The following is a 19,162-nucleotide window of genomic DNA, read 5'->3' as shown; positions in this document are numbered from 1 at the left end:
GTCTGCTTTTGTTATAATTAGTTTATTGCAATTTTATCAAATTGGAGTGTGAATAGAAATACAATTAAAAATTTATACAATCATATCAGTAGAGTTCTGGACAGCTCAGGACAGTCACAGCACTCAAAAGCAAGATCTGCCTATTACTTTGCTCTTAGTGCAGCATTTAAAATCGGGAGTTTTTTAAGTGATTTTTTTTTTTTTTTTTATTTAAGAAAAGTATGAAGTTGCTTGCTCCTGCGGGTTTTGCTTCCTTTTCCGACTTCTTTCACTCATAAATTACCTTTGAGCCATCTGCGACCAAACTCTTGAAGACAGGTGCCATACATTCTCCAGAATCAAAAGACAACGATTATATAACAGAATTGATCTTGCCTGGATCAAACACAATTCCCACTGGCTTTGAATGGGGTATTTATCTTTGCAGAATTTTCAAATTTTTATGAAAATGGGAATTCCAAGATGTAGAAGTGAAAAACTCGTCTTACTGATGATATTGGGAGCTTTACCACTAATTCTGATGGGGTCAGGATTTCAATGAGTGAATGTGGGACCAGGCACTGGGGGGTACTGGACACATACAACTCCAGCTGCAATAAATTCCAGCAGTTCTGGTTTTCAGCATGTCCAAGGAGAATAATGTAAGGACAGCATATGTTCCATTGACTCTTCAAAATCCAACCAGCCTGTGGAAGATGAAGCCATCTGCCATGTGCAAACTGTACTAAAGGAAATCTTCCTCTTTCAGCTTCAACAGAACATCCATCAGAGCTACTATTACTCCCTGATCTGTACAGGTTTATAAATTATTTATGTTCTTTGTTGTTCATATGTTTAACAAGGAAATTCAGAATTAGTAAGAAACTTAAAATGAAGCTATAGCCATTAAGCATAGAAATGCACAGTCAGGACAGCTGTACCCTGCTCTGGGATCACACTTGCATTTAAATATTCATGTCTTCCTTGCACACTCTGTAGGGAATCCCAAGAAGAATATGCTGCCTGAAGAACAGTGTATCACTGAAAAATATCATGGAGATGAGAGACAAGGATTTTGCCTGCAGTGAGCAGCTTGAGTAGATTCTAGTTAAAAGAATAAAGCATGACATACGGAAATAAATTGTTGCGAAAACTAACATTTACCACAAAAAATACCACAGGGATTAAATTTCAGATTTTCAAAAATAAATCAAAAAAAGGCATCAGAAAACCTCCATTATTTAAAATTTGCTACCTACAAAGAGCCATACTGCTTTTAAAGGGAGACCTGTTCTTCGATTTTTAAGTAGCTAGAAATTCTATCAGTGAAACTAGCAATGAGTCTGTCCTTCTCTTTGTACCTTGGGTCCATCTGAAATTAAGCAGACCTGACAATTATTGCTGCAGAGTTTGAGAATATCACAACAAACAGCTACATTTTGCCATTGAACTGCCCATTCTGAGGGAAATTTGTAAGGGTTTCTCTGCACCCCAAGTTATGTATAACAAAAACATACCCAATTTTTGATACATATCACTAACTATAGACAAATTCTGTGGATAGGATAAAAGTTGCAAGCCCACTCACCCTACAGTCATGGAAGTGCAGCCACTGTCTTTACAAAAAAGCAAGACCTACATCCCCAAAATATGACAAGAATGAAGTGGTCCCTGCAGGTATGCTAAATAAACCCACTCAGTAAAATAACTGAGATTTCAAAAGTCTACTTCTTTGTTTGAAGATATACATTTGTGACTGACATTTAGATAAATCAGCTGAACAAAAACTTCATAGCAAAATTCTCTTCATTAGTCTAAGATACTATTTTCTCTATGCCAAAGGTGCACATCTTTGTAGAAAGCTCAGGTTCCACAGCTGTTACAGTGACATTTACATTTTATGTGCGCTACATGGAAGTTTGTAAATTCAACTGCTATCCATTTTTAGCTTTGAAATCTTAAGTGATACTGGGAGAAACAGCTATTTAATTTCTCTGACTCTCAACTTTCTGACAGATCTTAATAGGGCTATCTAAAACACCACCTCTGCCTATTTAAATAGATCTGCCCTTAGCTGCACATAACCCACAGTTTCTATTCTACCTATGCTGTTGCTCACTCTGGCAGCGTGGGGAGTTCTACCTACAGTTTCTGAATTCAGTTTGATGCTGGCGATATCTGTAAAAATACTCATCTCATCTACATTAACCATGCAATCTCAGGCACCTAAATAGGGAACACAATTTCTGTGGTCTCTACCACAACTGAAAGGTAAAGGAAGGGGAAAGGAGGCCTCACTGGAGAGTGATGTGACTCATCGCTTCACCAATCTCATTTAGCTGCTTAAAATCTTCCCCGGAAGAAAGCTTTCTTCTTGCTAATGACTGTGCAGAGAACCACGCCACTGAACACTGAGCTAGCAATGTGCCCTTACACCAAAGGCAGCCAACAGCATCCTTGGTTCCATTAGGCAAAGCATTGTCAGCAGGTTGGGGGAGGTGATTTCCCTCCACCCAGTGCTGGTGAGACATATCCAGATGCTCTGTCCAGTCCTGGGCTCACCAGTACAGGACAACTGTGGAGATACTGGAGGAAGTCCAGCACTGGGCCACAAAGATCATGAAGGGAGTAGAGCATCTCTCATATGAAGAGAGGTTGAGAGAGCTGGGACTGTTCAGCCTGGAGGAGAGAAGACTCTGGGAGTTCTCATCTATGTGTTTGAATACCTGATTGAAGGGAAAGAAGAAGAGGCAACAAGACTCTTCTCAGAAGTGCCCATTGGCAGGGGAGAGTCAATGGGCTCAAATTAAAAATGAGGACATTCTATCTGGACAGAAGAAAACACATTTTATGGTGATGATGGTCAAACACTGGAATGGGTTTCCCAGAAAGACTGTGGAGTCTCAATTCGTGGAGATATTCAAAACATGACTGGACACAGTTCTGGGCAACCTGCTCTAGCTGATCCTGCTTGAGTAGGAAGTTGGACTAGCTGAATTCTGTAATTTAAGAGGTCACTTCCAAACTATGTGGAAAAAAAAAAATATCTGTGAAAGCTAGCTGCACAAAGAGGGCATGAGTATCTGCCTTTGTAAGACATGACACTCCATTCTGAAGATCAGCCTAATTGCCCTTTGTATTGGTTTCCTATCTTCATATCAGACTGAGATACCGTGGGATGGAGATAAAAGGAAGACACTAGATTGTAACTAATAGCTATTAATTTGTATATGAGTCTGGCATGAAGCCTCCATCTTCTCTGGCAGAAGTCCCTTGCAAACATTTCAGCCTTCAGCAGAGGAGAAAGCCAAAATGCTGTGAGTGCCCTGCTCAGAGGGCTGTTTTTCCCTAGTGAGCCAGAAGAGGAAGCAAGAACTCTTACAAGCTGGGTAAGAATAAGTGTGTAAGAAGGATGCTGACCTGCTTTGTAAGCCCACAGGTGTGCCTAAAGGACACTCAAGAACGATGAAGGATCAAGAGCAGAGATAGTTAACATACATAATTATTTTTATTAGTTTTGTCTAGATTTGCATATTTCCTCACCTTAGATAAAATGCTGTGGTGCTCATAAGCCACTGAAGAATTATTTGTTTAATCTCTGGCATGGTGCTAGGAAGTACACTGAAGTCCTGCAGCATCCACACACTGGAACTGAGGAAAGTGGAAGTGCTCAGGTTACTTCAGCAATGCAGGAGCTGAGTATTACCCATGAGTTGGTGTAAGCTGAGCTGCCTGGCCTTACTTCTCTGAGGATATAACAAATAAACAGCTTCAGCCAAAAAAGGCTCCCAATGGGAGTGAGCACAGACACGACGCTGCAGCTTACCTAGGTCAAGGGAAGAACAAGAGCACAAAGTTTGCGAAATAAGACCAAAGCTGGGAGTCTGCTGAGTGACCAGGCAAGAGAAGGTTACCCAACCTTTGTCAGCTGTCTTTGGGGTAGCTGACATTTTTCATGACATCTCAGAAAAGAACACAAGTAGCAGAAGCAAATTAAGCAAAATAGTTTGAGGTGAACGGAAAAGCTGGGAAATTCTTAAGATCAGTATCTAGGAACACAACAGGATCTACTGAGTAACTATAAATAATTCACTACTGTGTCAAAAACTTTGAGGGTCACATCACTCTTTATTTTACTGAGAAGCATGAATGCAGGTTTCTGGTTTTTCTTTGTCAGAGCAGACAGTGACAGTACCATATTTTTCTGCATTCAGTGAAGGGACAGAATTGTCAGCTCAGCTTTATGTAACAGAAGGTTACTTCTCTCACCACTAACACGCACCATATTTATGTTTTAAAAAAAAGTAAAGCATAAAAGATAAACAACAACTTTTCTGCAGAAGTACATCCTGTAGTTTTCCACTTTGGAAACAGGAGTAGAGACGGGAATAGGAGAGAATTGCCAAAGATACCTACTTCTGACTGGGGACTGAGCCACGACAGAGATTTAGATCACACTCATTTTCATGCAGAGGATGCCATTTGCATATGAGTTATATCCTTGTCACACAGGAGCAAGGGAGTCAGCATCTAGCTAAATCCTCACTTGTGGAAGATGTTTTGTTGGCCCATGGCACCTTAGCAGCAGACAGAAAAGGGGTGGCATGATAAGGAAAAGATCTCATTCTTCCTGTACCCTTCTAAGTCTGTGCAAGAAAAGCAAGGTAGCCTCAGGTTGCACTGGTGCTCTGAATCATCACTTCACCACTGGTATCTTCTCTTTTCAAAAGAGTACACATAGGACCCTCTAGAGAGGAAAACCTCCCTCCACAATCCTGAATGAATCAGTCTTTAAAGTAACCTACAACTCGTAGGGAGAAGGTAGGCTTACTATTCAGGGCAGACACTTCCATACAAAATACTTTCCATGCTTTTTCTTCCCTGCTCCCACTGCAAAACAACAGCCCTCTTCTATTAAAAAATGTAAAGAGATCTTTGTAAATCCTACACTTTCATAACCCAGGAATGTCTGTTTCAAAACTACGACAAAGGTATCTGAGGTACAGGACTCAGAAGAAAAAAAGCCACAAATGATCAACAATTGCCATGATTTATGTTAAAGTTGCTTGGATTTTGGATTGGGGCCTGACCAACCCAGCAGGTCTGATGATGCCATCCTTATTCATATGGGTAATGCTGTTATGAACAGTCCAGCTCACTACTTGGTGAATAAAGGATTGCCAGAGCAGCACTTAAACAGAAGCAAATATGGCACAGGATTTCCTGGGGATTAATGACTGGCTGGGAGCTGATGATAGCCTGATGCACAGGCAGTCATTAATCTTAATCCTCAGGAAATGATCTACACCAAGGTCATTTTTTTCTGTAATAAGATAAAAGCAAACAAAAACCTAATGTCATACGGATATTTATATTTTTAATGTACTGTGAGGCTTCAACTGTAACGCAAAGTTCATGTCCCATCAATGAATATCCTACACATTCACCTGTTAGAATGGCTGAACTCTTATCTTCTTATAAGCTTTATGCTGAGACCAAGATTTTTAAGAGGAGAAGCCTTCCTTGTCTTAGACTGTTAATCCACAGCATGGCCGCATACCTGCCTAAATGCAAAGTGCCAAACGTCCAGCAACTCTCACTGATCTCAGGTGTTACTCATCTGTCAGAGGTGGGCTGTACGTTTCGCAAGCCCACTAATTCCAGAGAGTTTCCAAGCTTGCTTTCACAAGATGCACACAACCCATGGCAAAACCACATCAGTGTGGAAAGGGAAAGGCAAGGACAGGTTCAAAAGTGTGTAATCGTATATCAGGATCGCTCTGTTTTACATTTTGTGGAAAGTAAAAATTTCTTAAGGTCATTTCTTTCTCATTTCATATTTTCCTATTTTCCTACTTACAATCATGTGCATTTTTAAAAGGCTGTCAAAGTAGAGGTTGGTTCTGACTTCACAAATGAATTATTCAGGAGTAAATATGATGAGCTGGTTTTCTATAAATACATTGCATGTCAATGTAACAATAACACTGTGTAGGTCAAGCTGACCTTTAATAGTCACATGGCCTGTTTATACATTCTATACTGCTTATGCTAGCGAGAGGACTTATATATGACTTCTTTTCTGTCAGCCTTGCAAAGCCCACACAAATACAAAAGACAAAGCAGCGTGCCTTTTCATGCTTCCATTTTCCTTGCAATAATTCAAGAGAATAATTATTGATGTAAAGAGAAAGAAAAGCTGGATCTTCTAGCAGCAGTTCAACAACTAGAAATTTTACTTCTAATGGCAACACTTGATCTGGAAGCTGTGAAGAGTCAAGCATAAAGCTCCCAGACTTTACAAGTGCTTTTCCAGAGACTGAAAACCCAGTTCACTTGGCTGTGCCAGCTGCAGGGATGCTGGCATCTGCTTGGCAAGTGTTTTGACTGATGGACCCAGCCGTCCAGAAGGAGAGCAAGTGCTGAAGAAGCCATCCTACAGGAAGAGGCTGAAAGAAGGTGGTGCAGATGAGTGAGATGCAGTATGAGGAAAGGCACAGTAAAAGGTAGCAAAATGGGGAAAGAGGAAATGAGGCTGGGAGGAGGAAAGAAGGAGTATGCCCAAGTGCAGGGGGTGCCAGAGTACCTGTGTGTGTGTCAGCTTTGATATACACCTTTTCACACTTTTTCCATTTGAAAGTGGTGCTTTGTAATGTTCTTGTATACTGTTCTTTCGCTGCAAATCCAACAAATATGGCTAATGACACAATGGTTTTGTCCTATTGATCTAAGTCATCATCTGGCAGAAATACTGAGGGGATCGAAATTGATTAATATGGGACAGAAAAATGTTCAGAACCTCTTTCTGCTATTCCTTTAAGTCTGATCCATACTTGTATTAAATGATTAGGAAGAAATTCTTTGACCTCGCAGGTCATGCACCAGGTCCATCGTCCTTCATCACGCAAGTACAACAAAGCTAATTTCGTTTGCTTACACAAAACTCAAAACTAACACAAATCACTTGTTTATTTCTTCATTATGTCTGGGAGTTTCGTAGTAGGAAAGGGCGTGTGAAGTGGAGAAAGCCATGTGGGCCAGAGAAGGCACCAGGTCATCCTCTACATTTCTACATCCCCTCAAATGATGGGTTTATAGAGCAACAGACTGCACTTCTCAGATGCTTCTGAAAAATACTACCCCTTCCTTTAATTCTTAACAATGAAATGCTATCAGCTTAAAAAATTACTTAGCTAGCATGGTAAAGGTCTAGGTAAACACGATGCACCAGTTGATTGTTCGATGTTCATTATACAAGGGAAGATTAAAACAGAAGAACATGGTGAGACTTTAGTAGGTAAAATTCATATAGAGCCAAACAGATAATCAGTATTGCATACAGCAGGTACCCATATCCATTATCACACATATTTTTAAATTGAATGTAAGATTCAAGTACAATGACATCCAAATTTGTTAACTAGTATTACCTACCTTGGCCAGCCACAGTATTTTCATCAAACTAAATTACCTTTTCTTTTATGGAGGTTTGCAGAATTATCCGAATACAGAATAATGAATGTGGACACTTAAAAGATCAAAATCTCAGGAAACAATATTAGTGTTCAGTGGAAATATCCAGTACTCCCTCTGTCTGCCTTCCAAACTGCCTGCAGTGCAAAAGATCTTGAAAGCAAAGTGCCTACAAATTAAGTGGTGCCTCAGAAAAGGTTAATGACCATAATGTGTGACAGAAAGTGGGTGGATTTTTTTCACATTTCTCCTATACATCTGGGCATATTTGTAAAAAACTAAAAACAGAGTTCCACATGCAAAAATATTTACCGAATTGCACTCCTGATATTGGCACTTTTGTGCTCTCATTAGTTAAAATTTGAATTTTGTGAAGTCAGTGGAAATTTGAAGTATTAGCTCCTTTGATATTAACACCAACTTAGATGTCTGCACATACATAGGCTATTTGCCAGTGTCTTCTTGGCCATCTCTTCATGAAAGCTGTGCATTAAAATACAATATTTACTGCAAATGTAGGTAGATTTTTTTTTCCCTTCGTAAATTTTAACTCAGTCAGTTGTAATGAAACATACAGGTGGTTACTGCCTTGCACTTATTTAAAGGCCACAAGACCTTTATATTCCATTTTTTGAAGAATATTAATTCCAGGACAAACATAAGAGTTTGGAGAGGAAAATAACCAAACAAACAGTAAAGTATTATGAACAAAGAAAGCCTGAAAAAAATTTTACTGGAGTAATTTAAGTAAGATTTATCCATTTCAACCATCTCTATCAATCCACATTGATCTCAAGTGTTTTAATGACATAATGAAGAACAGCACTGAGTTACCTGATAAACTTAATTATAATACTTAATTTTCAAAAGTGCTGAGCCTCTGTGTCTCCCAAGATGGATTTCAGATTTCAAAACCCCTTTTTCCTGTGCTGTTGTGAAGGGGGAAGCCTCTGGATCACACTATATGGTGCAAGCTAGCTACAGGGGAAAAGCAGTGACAAAAGGTCTGCATGCTGAACAAGCTATGTCTAGGAAACAAGTGAAATAAGCTTGAGCAGTGGAGAAATACCTGAGAGCTGATCTTATTTCTGAATCTTCGTTAAGGCCAAATTGAATTCCAGTCAACATATCTAGCTTTTCTGTGGTCTTCAAGCTGTCATAAAGGTTCTATCCCTGCTAATGAGCTCTTCCCAACCTGCTGCTGTTTTCTCTTATTTTTAAAAAATATCTGATGAAGTCTATTTACTGCTTCAGATGATTGTTATTTTTGTTTGTGTTAGCACTATTTGAGACACCACGGATGCATCTGCAGCTCAGGAGTTTTGCTTTAAAGGAAAAGAGGAGTGCAAAGGATTGTAACTAAAAATTATGATTTTTCATTAAAAAGTGAAAAATTGAGATTGGAAGTCTTTTCTTCTTCTAGCAGAGCAAAAACTTGGCTACCAGATACGTAAAGATGAGACTTACTTGGTGCAGCAGTTAGAAAGCCTGCTCACCTGCTGTAGTGATGCAAGTAAAGGAAGCCAAACGTTTAACTGCAAAAATTTCTTATGTCCTTTTTCAGCATTGAATGAGAATAGATTGAGCACAGTCTCTTGATGACCACTTTAACAGGCAACAGACTTTGGCAGTGAATACTGCAGCATTAGCCAAAGAGAGAAGTGATGTGAATCATGATCACGGTAGCAGTAATGGTGTGGAGGCTGCAAGGGCTAAAATTGCCCTTGTGTTGGCAAAATGAGTGTCAGCTTCAGCTTTTGAAGAGGGAAATGGAAAAGTAGATTTGCCTGGTCCAAGAGATACGGAGCAATGTAAAAAGCTGTATGCAATGTTGCAATGAGAAACATAAAGGAATTTAAATGCAAGGTAGTGCTACATATACTTTTTGAGCGGTGAAGTTTGGAAGGTCTCCTTCTCAGTAATATTCAGGTCTCTTTAGTCCCTCACAATTCCTTCATAGGTGCTATTCTCAAGACATTTATTACTACAGCAACAGAAGTCCTACAGAGACACATTCACCAAACACCTGGCTTTGAAATTTTTTGGAAGTCTACCAGAAGCTGAGTTTCAGATCACCCCACAACTGCAAAGCAAGCATGGTCTTCCTGCTAACTTCTCAAAGAAAAAAAAAATAATTACACCACACTTGGATAGTAAGCAAACTGTTAACATGCATGTAACAGAGGGAAGTTTGTTGCATTTTTCCTAATGTCAGCATTAAACCATCTGAAGTCAAACCAGCAGAGTCTCATTCTTCTCTATATTCCATATAACAAATTACCCATCATTTTGGCTTTTTGTTTCTGATGTACTAAAATCAAATCCAGGAAAGAAAACAAAAAAACCCTCTACAAAAGTACAAGAGAATAGAGTTTTTGTAACTTTCAAATTGCTGCTGAAGCCAGAGGTGAAGTGAAATAGTAGTTATGATACGCGTCAACCAAGTGATCAGTTTTAGCACCACAATGAACACATTTCCTAAGTTGCAAGTCTTGGTGGGAGTATGTATACCATGCCATAAGAGTGCAAAACTCTCTCAGAAAATTCAGACACATTCAGAAAAGACTGGTGAAAGCAATAGAAATTAATAGTTTCATGGGGAGAAAGGAAAAGGAAAAGTATTTGTTTGCTTTTGCAACAGAAAACAAACAAACAAATAATAGGAATACCTTCAGCAAGTGGGTCAAGTGTGTGAATCATGAGCTGGAAGATGCTGTTCCTCATTAGACTGTTGTGGAGAGATGCAGAGCTTCCTCCCCGCTGGAGCCGTGGCTTGGTCTAAGTGGAAAAACAAGGGAAGGAATTTAGGGTCTTTTCACTGCTTTTGTGGAAACAGGTCTGAAACACTACGAATTAATCTCACATCTCACTACACAATGAAACATTTTCAACCATCACCTATATCATATTATATTAAACTACACACTGTATTAAACATTGTCATATATATAGACAATTTCTCTGGAGGGAATGGATCATCAGATTAGTCATTAGTCTCCAGGACTCAGGCAAAGAGCTAGGAAAAAAGAACCCTTCTCTGTGAAAACTCTTAAAATGTTAAGAAAATAAAAACCTCATACTTGCATCAGGAAGAATTAATAATTTGTTTCTTTGTAGAACCTTGTGGTTGAATCCCTGAAGTAAGTTCTAATTTTTATTGCCTTGGTACATTGAAAACATGCATATTATCAAAATTATGGAGAAAAAGGTCAGAGAGTACCCTTTTTTAATGGCAAAATCCTAAAGCTGAGTCAGAGTGAAACATACTCCTCGCTTTGGTTCAATCCATTAAATACTGATTGCAAAAACGGATTGCGAATGTGATAAGGCACTGCAGACAACTACAGCAATGGAGCTAACATACAAGCATCTTTTACGTGCTTTTAAAAAAATTTAAAAGATATTCTGAGGTTCTTTTGCCCGTGCCATTGTCTAGTACAATAACTGATGCACTTAATATATCCCATAGAGTAAAACTGCTTTGTAGATGGACAGCTGCTTGTTTCAATAAAAAGGATAATCAGAGCCACCAGACTTCTGACTAATAAGACCCTGAAATCCAATTATAGGGAAAAAACAACACTGAAGAAAATAGTATTTTGCAATAACACATGGTACATGGATTAATCTTTGGTGTCGTATAAACACTAAATGAAAAATTATAGAAACTGAACACAAAAATTAATTCACTGCTTTATCTTTGGAAATAAATTATTTAAATTCTATAGCAGCATAGGAGGGGGGGAGGGGGGGAGAAATCCCAGTAATTTAGAAAAATACTGATGTGTGCCAAACCAAACTAAGGCTTGTCTCACCACCCTCCTGAGAAATTAATGCTCAGACACATACTAATTGCTGCCTACCGTCAATGTTTGGTCATCCTTGTCGCCAGCATTAGGTGACTGCATGAATGGGAAAAAGAACAAAAAGAACTGTCAGATGGAGCATGCATAGAATGGAAAGGCAGTAAAACACCACAGATGTCTGATCCTATGAATGCTGTTGTGATAGGTTTTTGAACCACTGAAATTAAAGCATCCTAGTGATCAAGTAAATCAGAACAAATTCACACTGCAACATTGCAGGAGTCTTTTATTCTTGTCAGTTTATTGGACAGGAACTGTTGTCATTTCAGGGCCTGGCACACAGCAGCTGGGCTGCAGATCATGATGTTCACTTCATACAAATTATGCAGGGAAGCAAACTCCCTGTACATCAACCAGTTTGAGAGAGTGAGGGCTGAAAAACCAAAAGCGATAAGAAACTCAGGATTAACCAACCGTTCAATTACAAGACTAGAAAGGAATAACACTATCTTGGTATTTGGCAGGAATGGACTAGGCGAGGAAATGAAACAAAGGTGTTTCAGTTTAACCACTCCCAGCAAATGGCCATTTAGCCCAAACTGGCAGGTCGGGTTAAGGGCAGTCAGCATGGCACATGCTCCTCTACCATGAAGGAAAATGAGACTCTGGATGGATTTTAAAGGCAATTAATGCTTCCAAGTAAGCAATGTATCCTAGAGATGATTTGTGATTCCTACGTCCTATCCCTAGGACAACAGCAGCAGAACATATCACCAGGAGACGCTTCTGAGGGAGAACAGAATTTGCACTGAAAACAAGCAAATGCAAAATTTTGTATCTGATTTGTAGTCCTGAGTTTTGCTTCTTCCTTTAATAGAATTAAGACTTATGTTAAACATGAACCCAGAACTTTTGCTATGGAATATGTTTCCATGACATCTTGACAGTTGAGTGATAAAGTCGTGTTATTTTTCTAGTCATTTTGCTTACCCTGAGAAAGGGAAGTTAACACCAGAATACATGAAATATGAAACTCCAGTCATCAAGTACTAATTAAAATAGGACACAGTGCAAACTCCAGCTGCCACATTCATTCTTATTTGATCATAACCCCCTTTCCACAAGCTGGTATATGAATAATTTCCTCCATCTCAAGGCTCTTGTTTGGTGCATTACATAGAAGACAAATTATGTCACAACTGTTCTATGGAACAATCTCCCCTGTGCAGTGAAACCCAGGTTTTGCACACACATCAACACTAGCTTTCAGGACATGCCTTTTGAGTTAGTGAATTAACTCGAAGGTTAAGTGGAAGGCAAGCAGTTATGAGGAAACACTAATAACAGAGCAGATCCCTTCTGTTTCATAATAAGTGAAAGAATAACCAAAACTGAACTTTTTGTCAAAAATGTACCCCCCAGCCATGAATATTAACTTGAAGAAGAGATAAGGAGGCAAAGAAAATATCTTTGTTCTGATAAAGGAACTACCTGTCACCTCTGAAATTAGACTGCCCTCAAGCAAGAAATGGTTAGACAAAAAACATTTTACGCCTGTATTGAAGACAACCATCATGAAAAGAACTTTAAACAGAGTGGAAAGAAAAGGAAAGAAAAAGAAAATACAAAATCTGTGTTCCAAAATGTAATTAAAACAGTGGATGTATCTTAGAAATCTTTTGCATACTGTGTATGTATATACATGTAGTATACATACACATGCTCTTTTCGGATACAAATCCACACACACACTTGCAAATCCATGATTTATTTGTGCATACTTTGAGGGACCTTCATGGGAGGGAAAATTTATCTTCTAGCAAAATTTGCAAGAAAGCAAAAAGGACAAGCAGGAAAAGTTCTTGTCTCCAAAGAGGTGACTTAGGACAGTCAAGTCCTAAAGATCAGTGGGTATAGTAACAGAAATAAAGTTTGTGAGATATGTATGAGTGTTCAGAACTGGAACTTTAATAAAAGTTTAAAAAATTATTATTTGGGACTTTGAACTTTTGAAGATATGAAATTTGTTTCTTAATTTTAATATTGATAGACATAAGAATATATACTTGATAAATCTGAATAATTTGTCATTTCTAGCTGACAAAGGGCTGAAGAATGTCACTTTTCTTATGGTCAAGAGAAGTTGAGAGCATTCAGCATGCCTCAGAAATACTAAGCATGCTCTAGGCTTAATATAAGGGCACTCCTAAAAAAAAAAAAAAAAATCATGTTGAAGAAATCCCTGTCATTTACTTGAAAGGGAATGGGATGAAGTTGCATGAATGTATAAAAACAACTAGATGATAATTTGTACCATATAATTTAATTTGTAGAAGATAACTATGTTATAAAGAGAAAGAATAATGAAATACATTTTGGATATACGTTCAGGAAATAAAAGAACAGTGAAAAACACATCTGAAATAATTTAATTCTTCCTCTGTACAGAATGGGATATAAAACCGTGAAACAGATTTTTTAAATTGTTTTTTCCACACTTGATTAGTAACACAATTGCTTCTGAGCTTAACTTGCCAATCAAGATACATCCTAGAAGAAATGTTCAAGATTGGAATACAAATAAAATTTTAAGGCAGAAATGCCTCCACAGTTTTAAAATCAGGAATGTAAACAATAGTTAGACATTTTGGTGATACCAAGTACTTATAATGCCTGGATTACCTCCTAGATTAACAAGAATAACACCTTAAAATAGTGTTTTAAACTATGGCAGTGAAAAATTCAGTTGTGGTGTTGCTGTTTATATCATGTATTTGATAGCATTTTGTCCCCACTAGTATGGCAAATTAAAATACTTTCCTATTGTTTACAGTGAGTTTTGCATTTACATGTTCATTGCTATGTAATCTGGGTATCACATGCTGCATGGCAAAGTATTCTAACATATCATTTTTCCCTTGTAGAAACATCTAGTATTCAGACATTTTATACAACCTTTTAATTTAAGACAATACTTAAAAACTGGTCCAACGTTAAAATGGTTGTGTTTCTTTGCACTAGGATTGAATACTGTATTTTTTGACATACTTAACAGTGATTTCTTTAAAGAAAAGACACATTTTCTGCAAAGATAATTTTGCTCTTAAATCATGGCAACTGTTTCATATCAGTTCCCTCAGAAAGAGAAAGAAATTCCATGTCATCTGTGCATTACATCTATTTCTGAAGGAATTACTAGTAAAAAAATTATCTTTTGCAATTACATGTTATAAATTCTTCAAAACCATGAATTTGTTATAGTTCTGCAAAATGAAAACAATGCATTCTAAGTATACTCTCTTATTCAAAAGTATCTGGGGCACAATCCCTTATTATGTTTTTATCAGAATTATAAAAAGATTAATCATGAGACAGTTCACTGAAGATTTTAGAGAATTCACAAAAACATTTGTTGTTTCTCCTGTATGCCATAGCAGTATGTAAGAGTTTGTCCATCCTCCTGCCTGTGTTGGTGATCACGTATTCAAGTTTGCTGCAGCTGTGCTAAAAGTCTTAAAGCATTTTATTTCAGGAAGAATAAAAAAAGACCCTCTACTTGCTATGAAGAAATGGTCGGTGGTACCCTTTTCACACATCTCTTTTTCTCAGTGATGTAAGTCCATCAGTTATTAAGCCTGACATGTTCCTTGCCTTGTTTGGAAATGTGTGTACTTGAGAAACAGGCTACTGAAATAATTCACGCAAGAGATGATGCCTCACTAGCTACGTGGTGAATCTCTTCATGCTTTCCTTTGAAATAAAGGGCATCATGACAGTCAAATGAGAGCAGAATCTATAAAAAGTTCTAGGTATTGGATACAGACTATCCTTGTTAACAAAGATGGCTAGTAGCTTGAATCATCTATTAGATTGTGTATTCCAAAACCAGAATGGGAGAGCTGACTGACTGCAGCTCTAGGAATTGCTGCTCTGGTTGAAGTTTGCATGTTACAGGTTCAATAGCCTAAAGCAATTAGTGAATTGGACTGCCCACCCCCTCCTCCCAAAGTAAGAAAAGCAGGCTGTCAAACAACAGCAGGTAAAAACGCAACTGGATTTCAACAGCCTTTCTACAGTGTGGGTCCACATCTCTTTCCTACTTGCTAAACCTTTTCCAACTATAAAAACTAAAAAGCTACTTTGTTTTTAATCAGTTTTTATTGGAAAAATGAAATTTCATCATGTTTGGTGGCTGGCAGTGTGGTGCTGAATGCTGAATCGTGTCTCTAATTACTGTAGAATATGAGCCCAGATAGGGTTTTGCTAAACTGTCTCAAGATGTTTTATAGTGAAGGACTTTGGCTACTCTCTCTTAGCCTTGTTTTCAAAAGCGGCACCTGGACTCTGCAATTTTATACCTATCAGTGAGTCACTGCTTGTCAGTTCTTAAGTAAATTACAAATGATAGTTTTCTTGGTGTACAGGGCTCTCTAATTTTGGCAAGACACTTACACTTAAGGTCTGTGGGTTTTTTGTTAGGCTGAACTGCAGAAAAAACAAGATGGATTTCAAAGGCAGACACTGAAATCAATCTAGTTAACTTACTAGGGTCCAGATAATTTTTAAAAATCAGTATCCTAAGGCGTGCTAGTACTTGGAATAGAACTGTTCTGCATTTATGTGAAATTATATGATAAATTAGGTTAATGCGTAACTAAAATCCAGAGCAGCAAACTCAACTAGACAGATTTCAGAAATAGGCCTAATGAGCTCAGTGAAGAAACAAAAAAATGAAGTAAGGTATTATTTTATCTAGTTCTCTTAATATGTATATTTTTGGATCTTACCAAATCAGAATCCCTTAGACCTCCTTTCCGTGAATATCCCCAAACAATCCCGTATTATAACCCTTGCATACTTAATGGATAGGCTTTCTGTGGTTGGCAGGAAGCTGAAAAACGCAAGTCCTACTGGTCTCAATATACTTAAACTAAAATTCTTCTAGATGTCCATGGAAATAAAAGTTGACCATCACTGCCATAGTCTATGGAAGCTCTGTCAGGTGCTGCAATGGGGCCAGTACACATTACTAAATGAAGGTGATGCCATTACCCCACTCTCTAGATTCATTATGTAGAAAGGCTGCAAGTGGCTGTAGGGGAATATTTCTGCATTTAAGCTATAGCAAGCTGATGGTAAGGATTGTAACTTGCATATTACTGCTTAGTAGATCATTACTTGAATCCAGACTGTGATCTAACGCTTAGTACAGAACCTTGGATCTTATTTGAAACAGAGGAGGAAAAGCCTTTAGTAAACATGCTGTAGAAAAAGAAACTAAAATTCCCTTTCACTTTGTCTGCCTTCTTCCTTCCTTTTGCCCTTATCTTTCCTAAAAGTAAACAGAGAGTTCTATTTAAAGAAGCAGACTTCTCTATTGTTGGAGGAAAAAAGCATGACTCACAAGAACCATATCCAAAATTAAATTGAGGTTGTAAGTTTGCTTTACTCATAAAATGAAGCATTTATTAAATTAAGCTTGAACTTTCAAAGACATTGAGCTGGACCATCAAATTGGGATACCTGGCTGTATTTACAACTGCTTGTTTACAAGCACCTAGCCTGAAAGTTGTAGCCCTGGGCAAAGCAGAATGGCTTTGTTCATTCAGACCAGTTGCCTCTTTTATGCCAGTCTGTTCATGCAATTACCCAATGTGCATACACATAGTGAATCCTCATGAATGTTCAGCAGAGACGCATCTTAGCTGATTCGAGCAGTGACAAATGGATGGTTTAAGGTATCAGTTGCTAAATCACATGCTAATGTTAGGTCAACGATTTAATTCCAGATTTTTATGCATACCATTGTATGAAATAGGATACTTCCAGTCAGCCTGTAGGACCAGTCATATGACATTTAGTTATTCAACATATGTAAGAAAGTCAGAGCCTGCCCCATGCCTCTTACCTTCTCTGAACTTGCTTAAAGTCAGGTATCTTTGGCTTAGGATGGCAATGTAATAGCTCAAGCTTAAAGACTTGATGAGTTCTTAATCACCTTAGTGTCAGGAGTAATTATGCAGTTTTAAGTTGTCCTCTTATCCTCATTTCAAGACTTGTCAATGAAGTCACCTTTTGCTATTTTTTAAATAATATAAATTAGCACCATAGCTCTGTATGTCTTATGTAACTTTCAGGGGGACAAACAAATCTTAAATCAAAAACAAAAACAAAAACTAAAGCTAGGTACTTACAGTGGTCACTAGATACTCATGCACAAAAAACATTTGTTCATAACTGACAGCTTAAGTACTTCAGTATGGATTTAGGTAGCTAGCTTTAAAATACCTGGATTTAAAGTGTTTAATATGCTGCTACTGCATGAACAATATTACATGGGAAAGCATTAGTGAGTGTTCCAAGATTAAGTTCTCAAAATTTAAAAAATATCTGAATTAAAATCACCCATGAAACAAGCTGTAAATTCGGGGGGGGGGGGGGGGGCGCTGGGAAGGTTTTCAGCTGAACTCCCACTACATAATAGAGACTACTGACAGGAGATGCCGGCTCTTCATTTCTTACATCTCAAACATGAACGGCTTAGCAAGAAGCCAGCAAAAAAGCACTTCCTAGGACTTCTGCTTATCTAAATACACAAAGGATCTGCTACAGATTATGGAGGTTTTAGAGTTTGCCTTAAAAGTAGTCACAGTAATTCCTAGAGAGGAAAGTGTTCAACAAATCTTAGTGCTTGCTGATGCAATGCCAATTTGCAACTACCAAATAAATCACATTGCAGTAAGTTGGCTGTACATTGCAGAAGACTCGTCACAAGGGTGAAAAGGCTGCAGTTTCACTGCCTTTCCACCTCCAACACCCTGGAGATCCTGAAGGACATGGGCAGCTTCTCTTCTGCAGAAAAGAATCCAGCCTGCACAGCCTCTAGGGAGGAAATGCTGAATCAGTGCATCCTCAGATGCCCTGGTCACATCCCCTTTCCACCAAGCTCTGCTCACTTCTCTGTGTTATTTCACAGCTGCCTTCCACCTTCAGGTGACTTTTTGTCACCAGGACCTCTGCCAACTTTATTGTCAGGTGGCAGAAATTCGCGCTGGATCTAGCTCTCAGGATAGTGACTGCAAGGATGTAATCAAATGTGAGAGGGGCATATAAAGTCATGAATGATATTGAGAAAGCTAGCTAAGCATTGCTAATAGTTGATGTTTCCCACAATGTGAGAAGGGGACAGAGAATAGAAGGTAGAATGCTAGCCCTCAAATGAGACAAAGGGAAAGCCTTGCTATGCTGTATCTATCCTGTAGGACTACGTTTTCCATGAAGCAGTAGTAACATTTAAAGTGGTCTACCTCACACATTTTAAAAAAGAGGGAGAAGGGAGAAAGGAAAGTGTCACCGAAAGAGTTAGGATGATGCTTAAGGTACAAATGTTTCAAATAACTATGCTTCAAAACGTAAAATCCTCATTCATGGGGAGCACGCTGCCGGCTCTACACTGCAGGACTCTGGGTGTCAGCTTTACACCAGCCTAACAGGCAAAATGTAGCAGTTGGTTTCCGTTCCTCCACTTCCCCATCTGTAAACTTGGAATAGAGACATTGTTTGTAGAGAACTTTGTTCTGATGAAAAGGGCTGATTGCTTTGTGGGCAAGTTACTGGTTAAACTGCCTTCTTTTCAGCAATTAACTGTGTTCCTTGGGTTTTGCAGCTTCTACTGAGCACAACATACATGTTCATTGCAATAAGCTACAAAGCAGAACTTCTCTAAGAGCAGCATCTCCAATAGCTATAGGTAAAGGATCAAAATGTACCTCTTGCAGTGTTTGTTAGCTTACAAACATCAAAGATTTTTTTTTTTCTATTTTTGGACTATTTATGTCTCTAACAGGTCTGAGACTACAGCTTTACAAGATTATATGAGAATCAATGCAATCAAAGCACACAAA

At 38.3% G+C, this 19,162-nt stretch overlaps 1 protein-coding gene across 2 annotated transcripts in view; it reads right to left on the bottom strand.

Moving 5' to 3' along the window:
* SLC24A2 (solute carrier family 24 member 2) overlaps window positions 1-19,162 on the bottom strand; it is a 111,850-nt gene that overhangs the window by 41,314 nt on the left and 51,374 nt on the right. For both annotated transcript variants that reach the window (XM_049796533.1, XM_049796534.1), the window contains exons 3-4: window positions 11,316-11,354; window positions 10,122-10,230 (exon numbers count right to left, since the gene is read on the bottom strand). In XM_049796533.1, the coding sequence (XP_049652490.1) occupies window positions 10,122-10,230; window positions 11,316-11,354 (148 nt within the window). The remainder of the gene's footprint in view (window positions 1-10,121; window positions 10,231-11,315; window positions 11,355-19,162) is intronic.

This window comes from Accipiter gentilis, chromosome Z (genome assembly GCF_929443795.1).
Source record: "Accipiter gentilis chromosome Z, bAccGen1.1, whole genome shotgun sequence".
NCBI lineage: Eukaryota > Metazoa > Chordata > Aves > Accipitriformes > Accipitridae > Astur > Astur gentilis.
The sequence above is the reverse complement of the archived record's forward strand: the minus strand, read 5'-3'. Positions and strand labels throughout refer to the sequence as shown.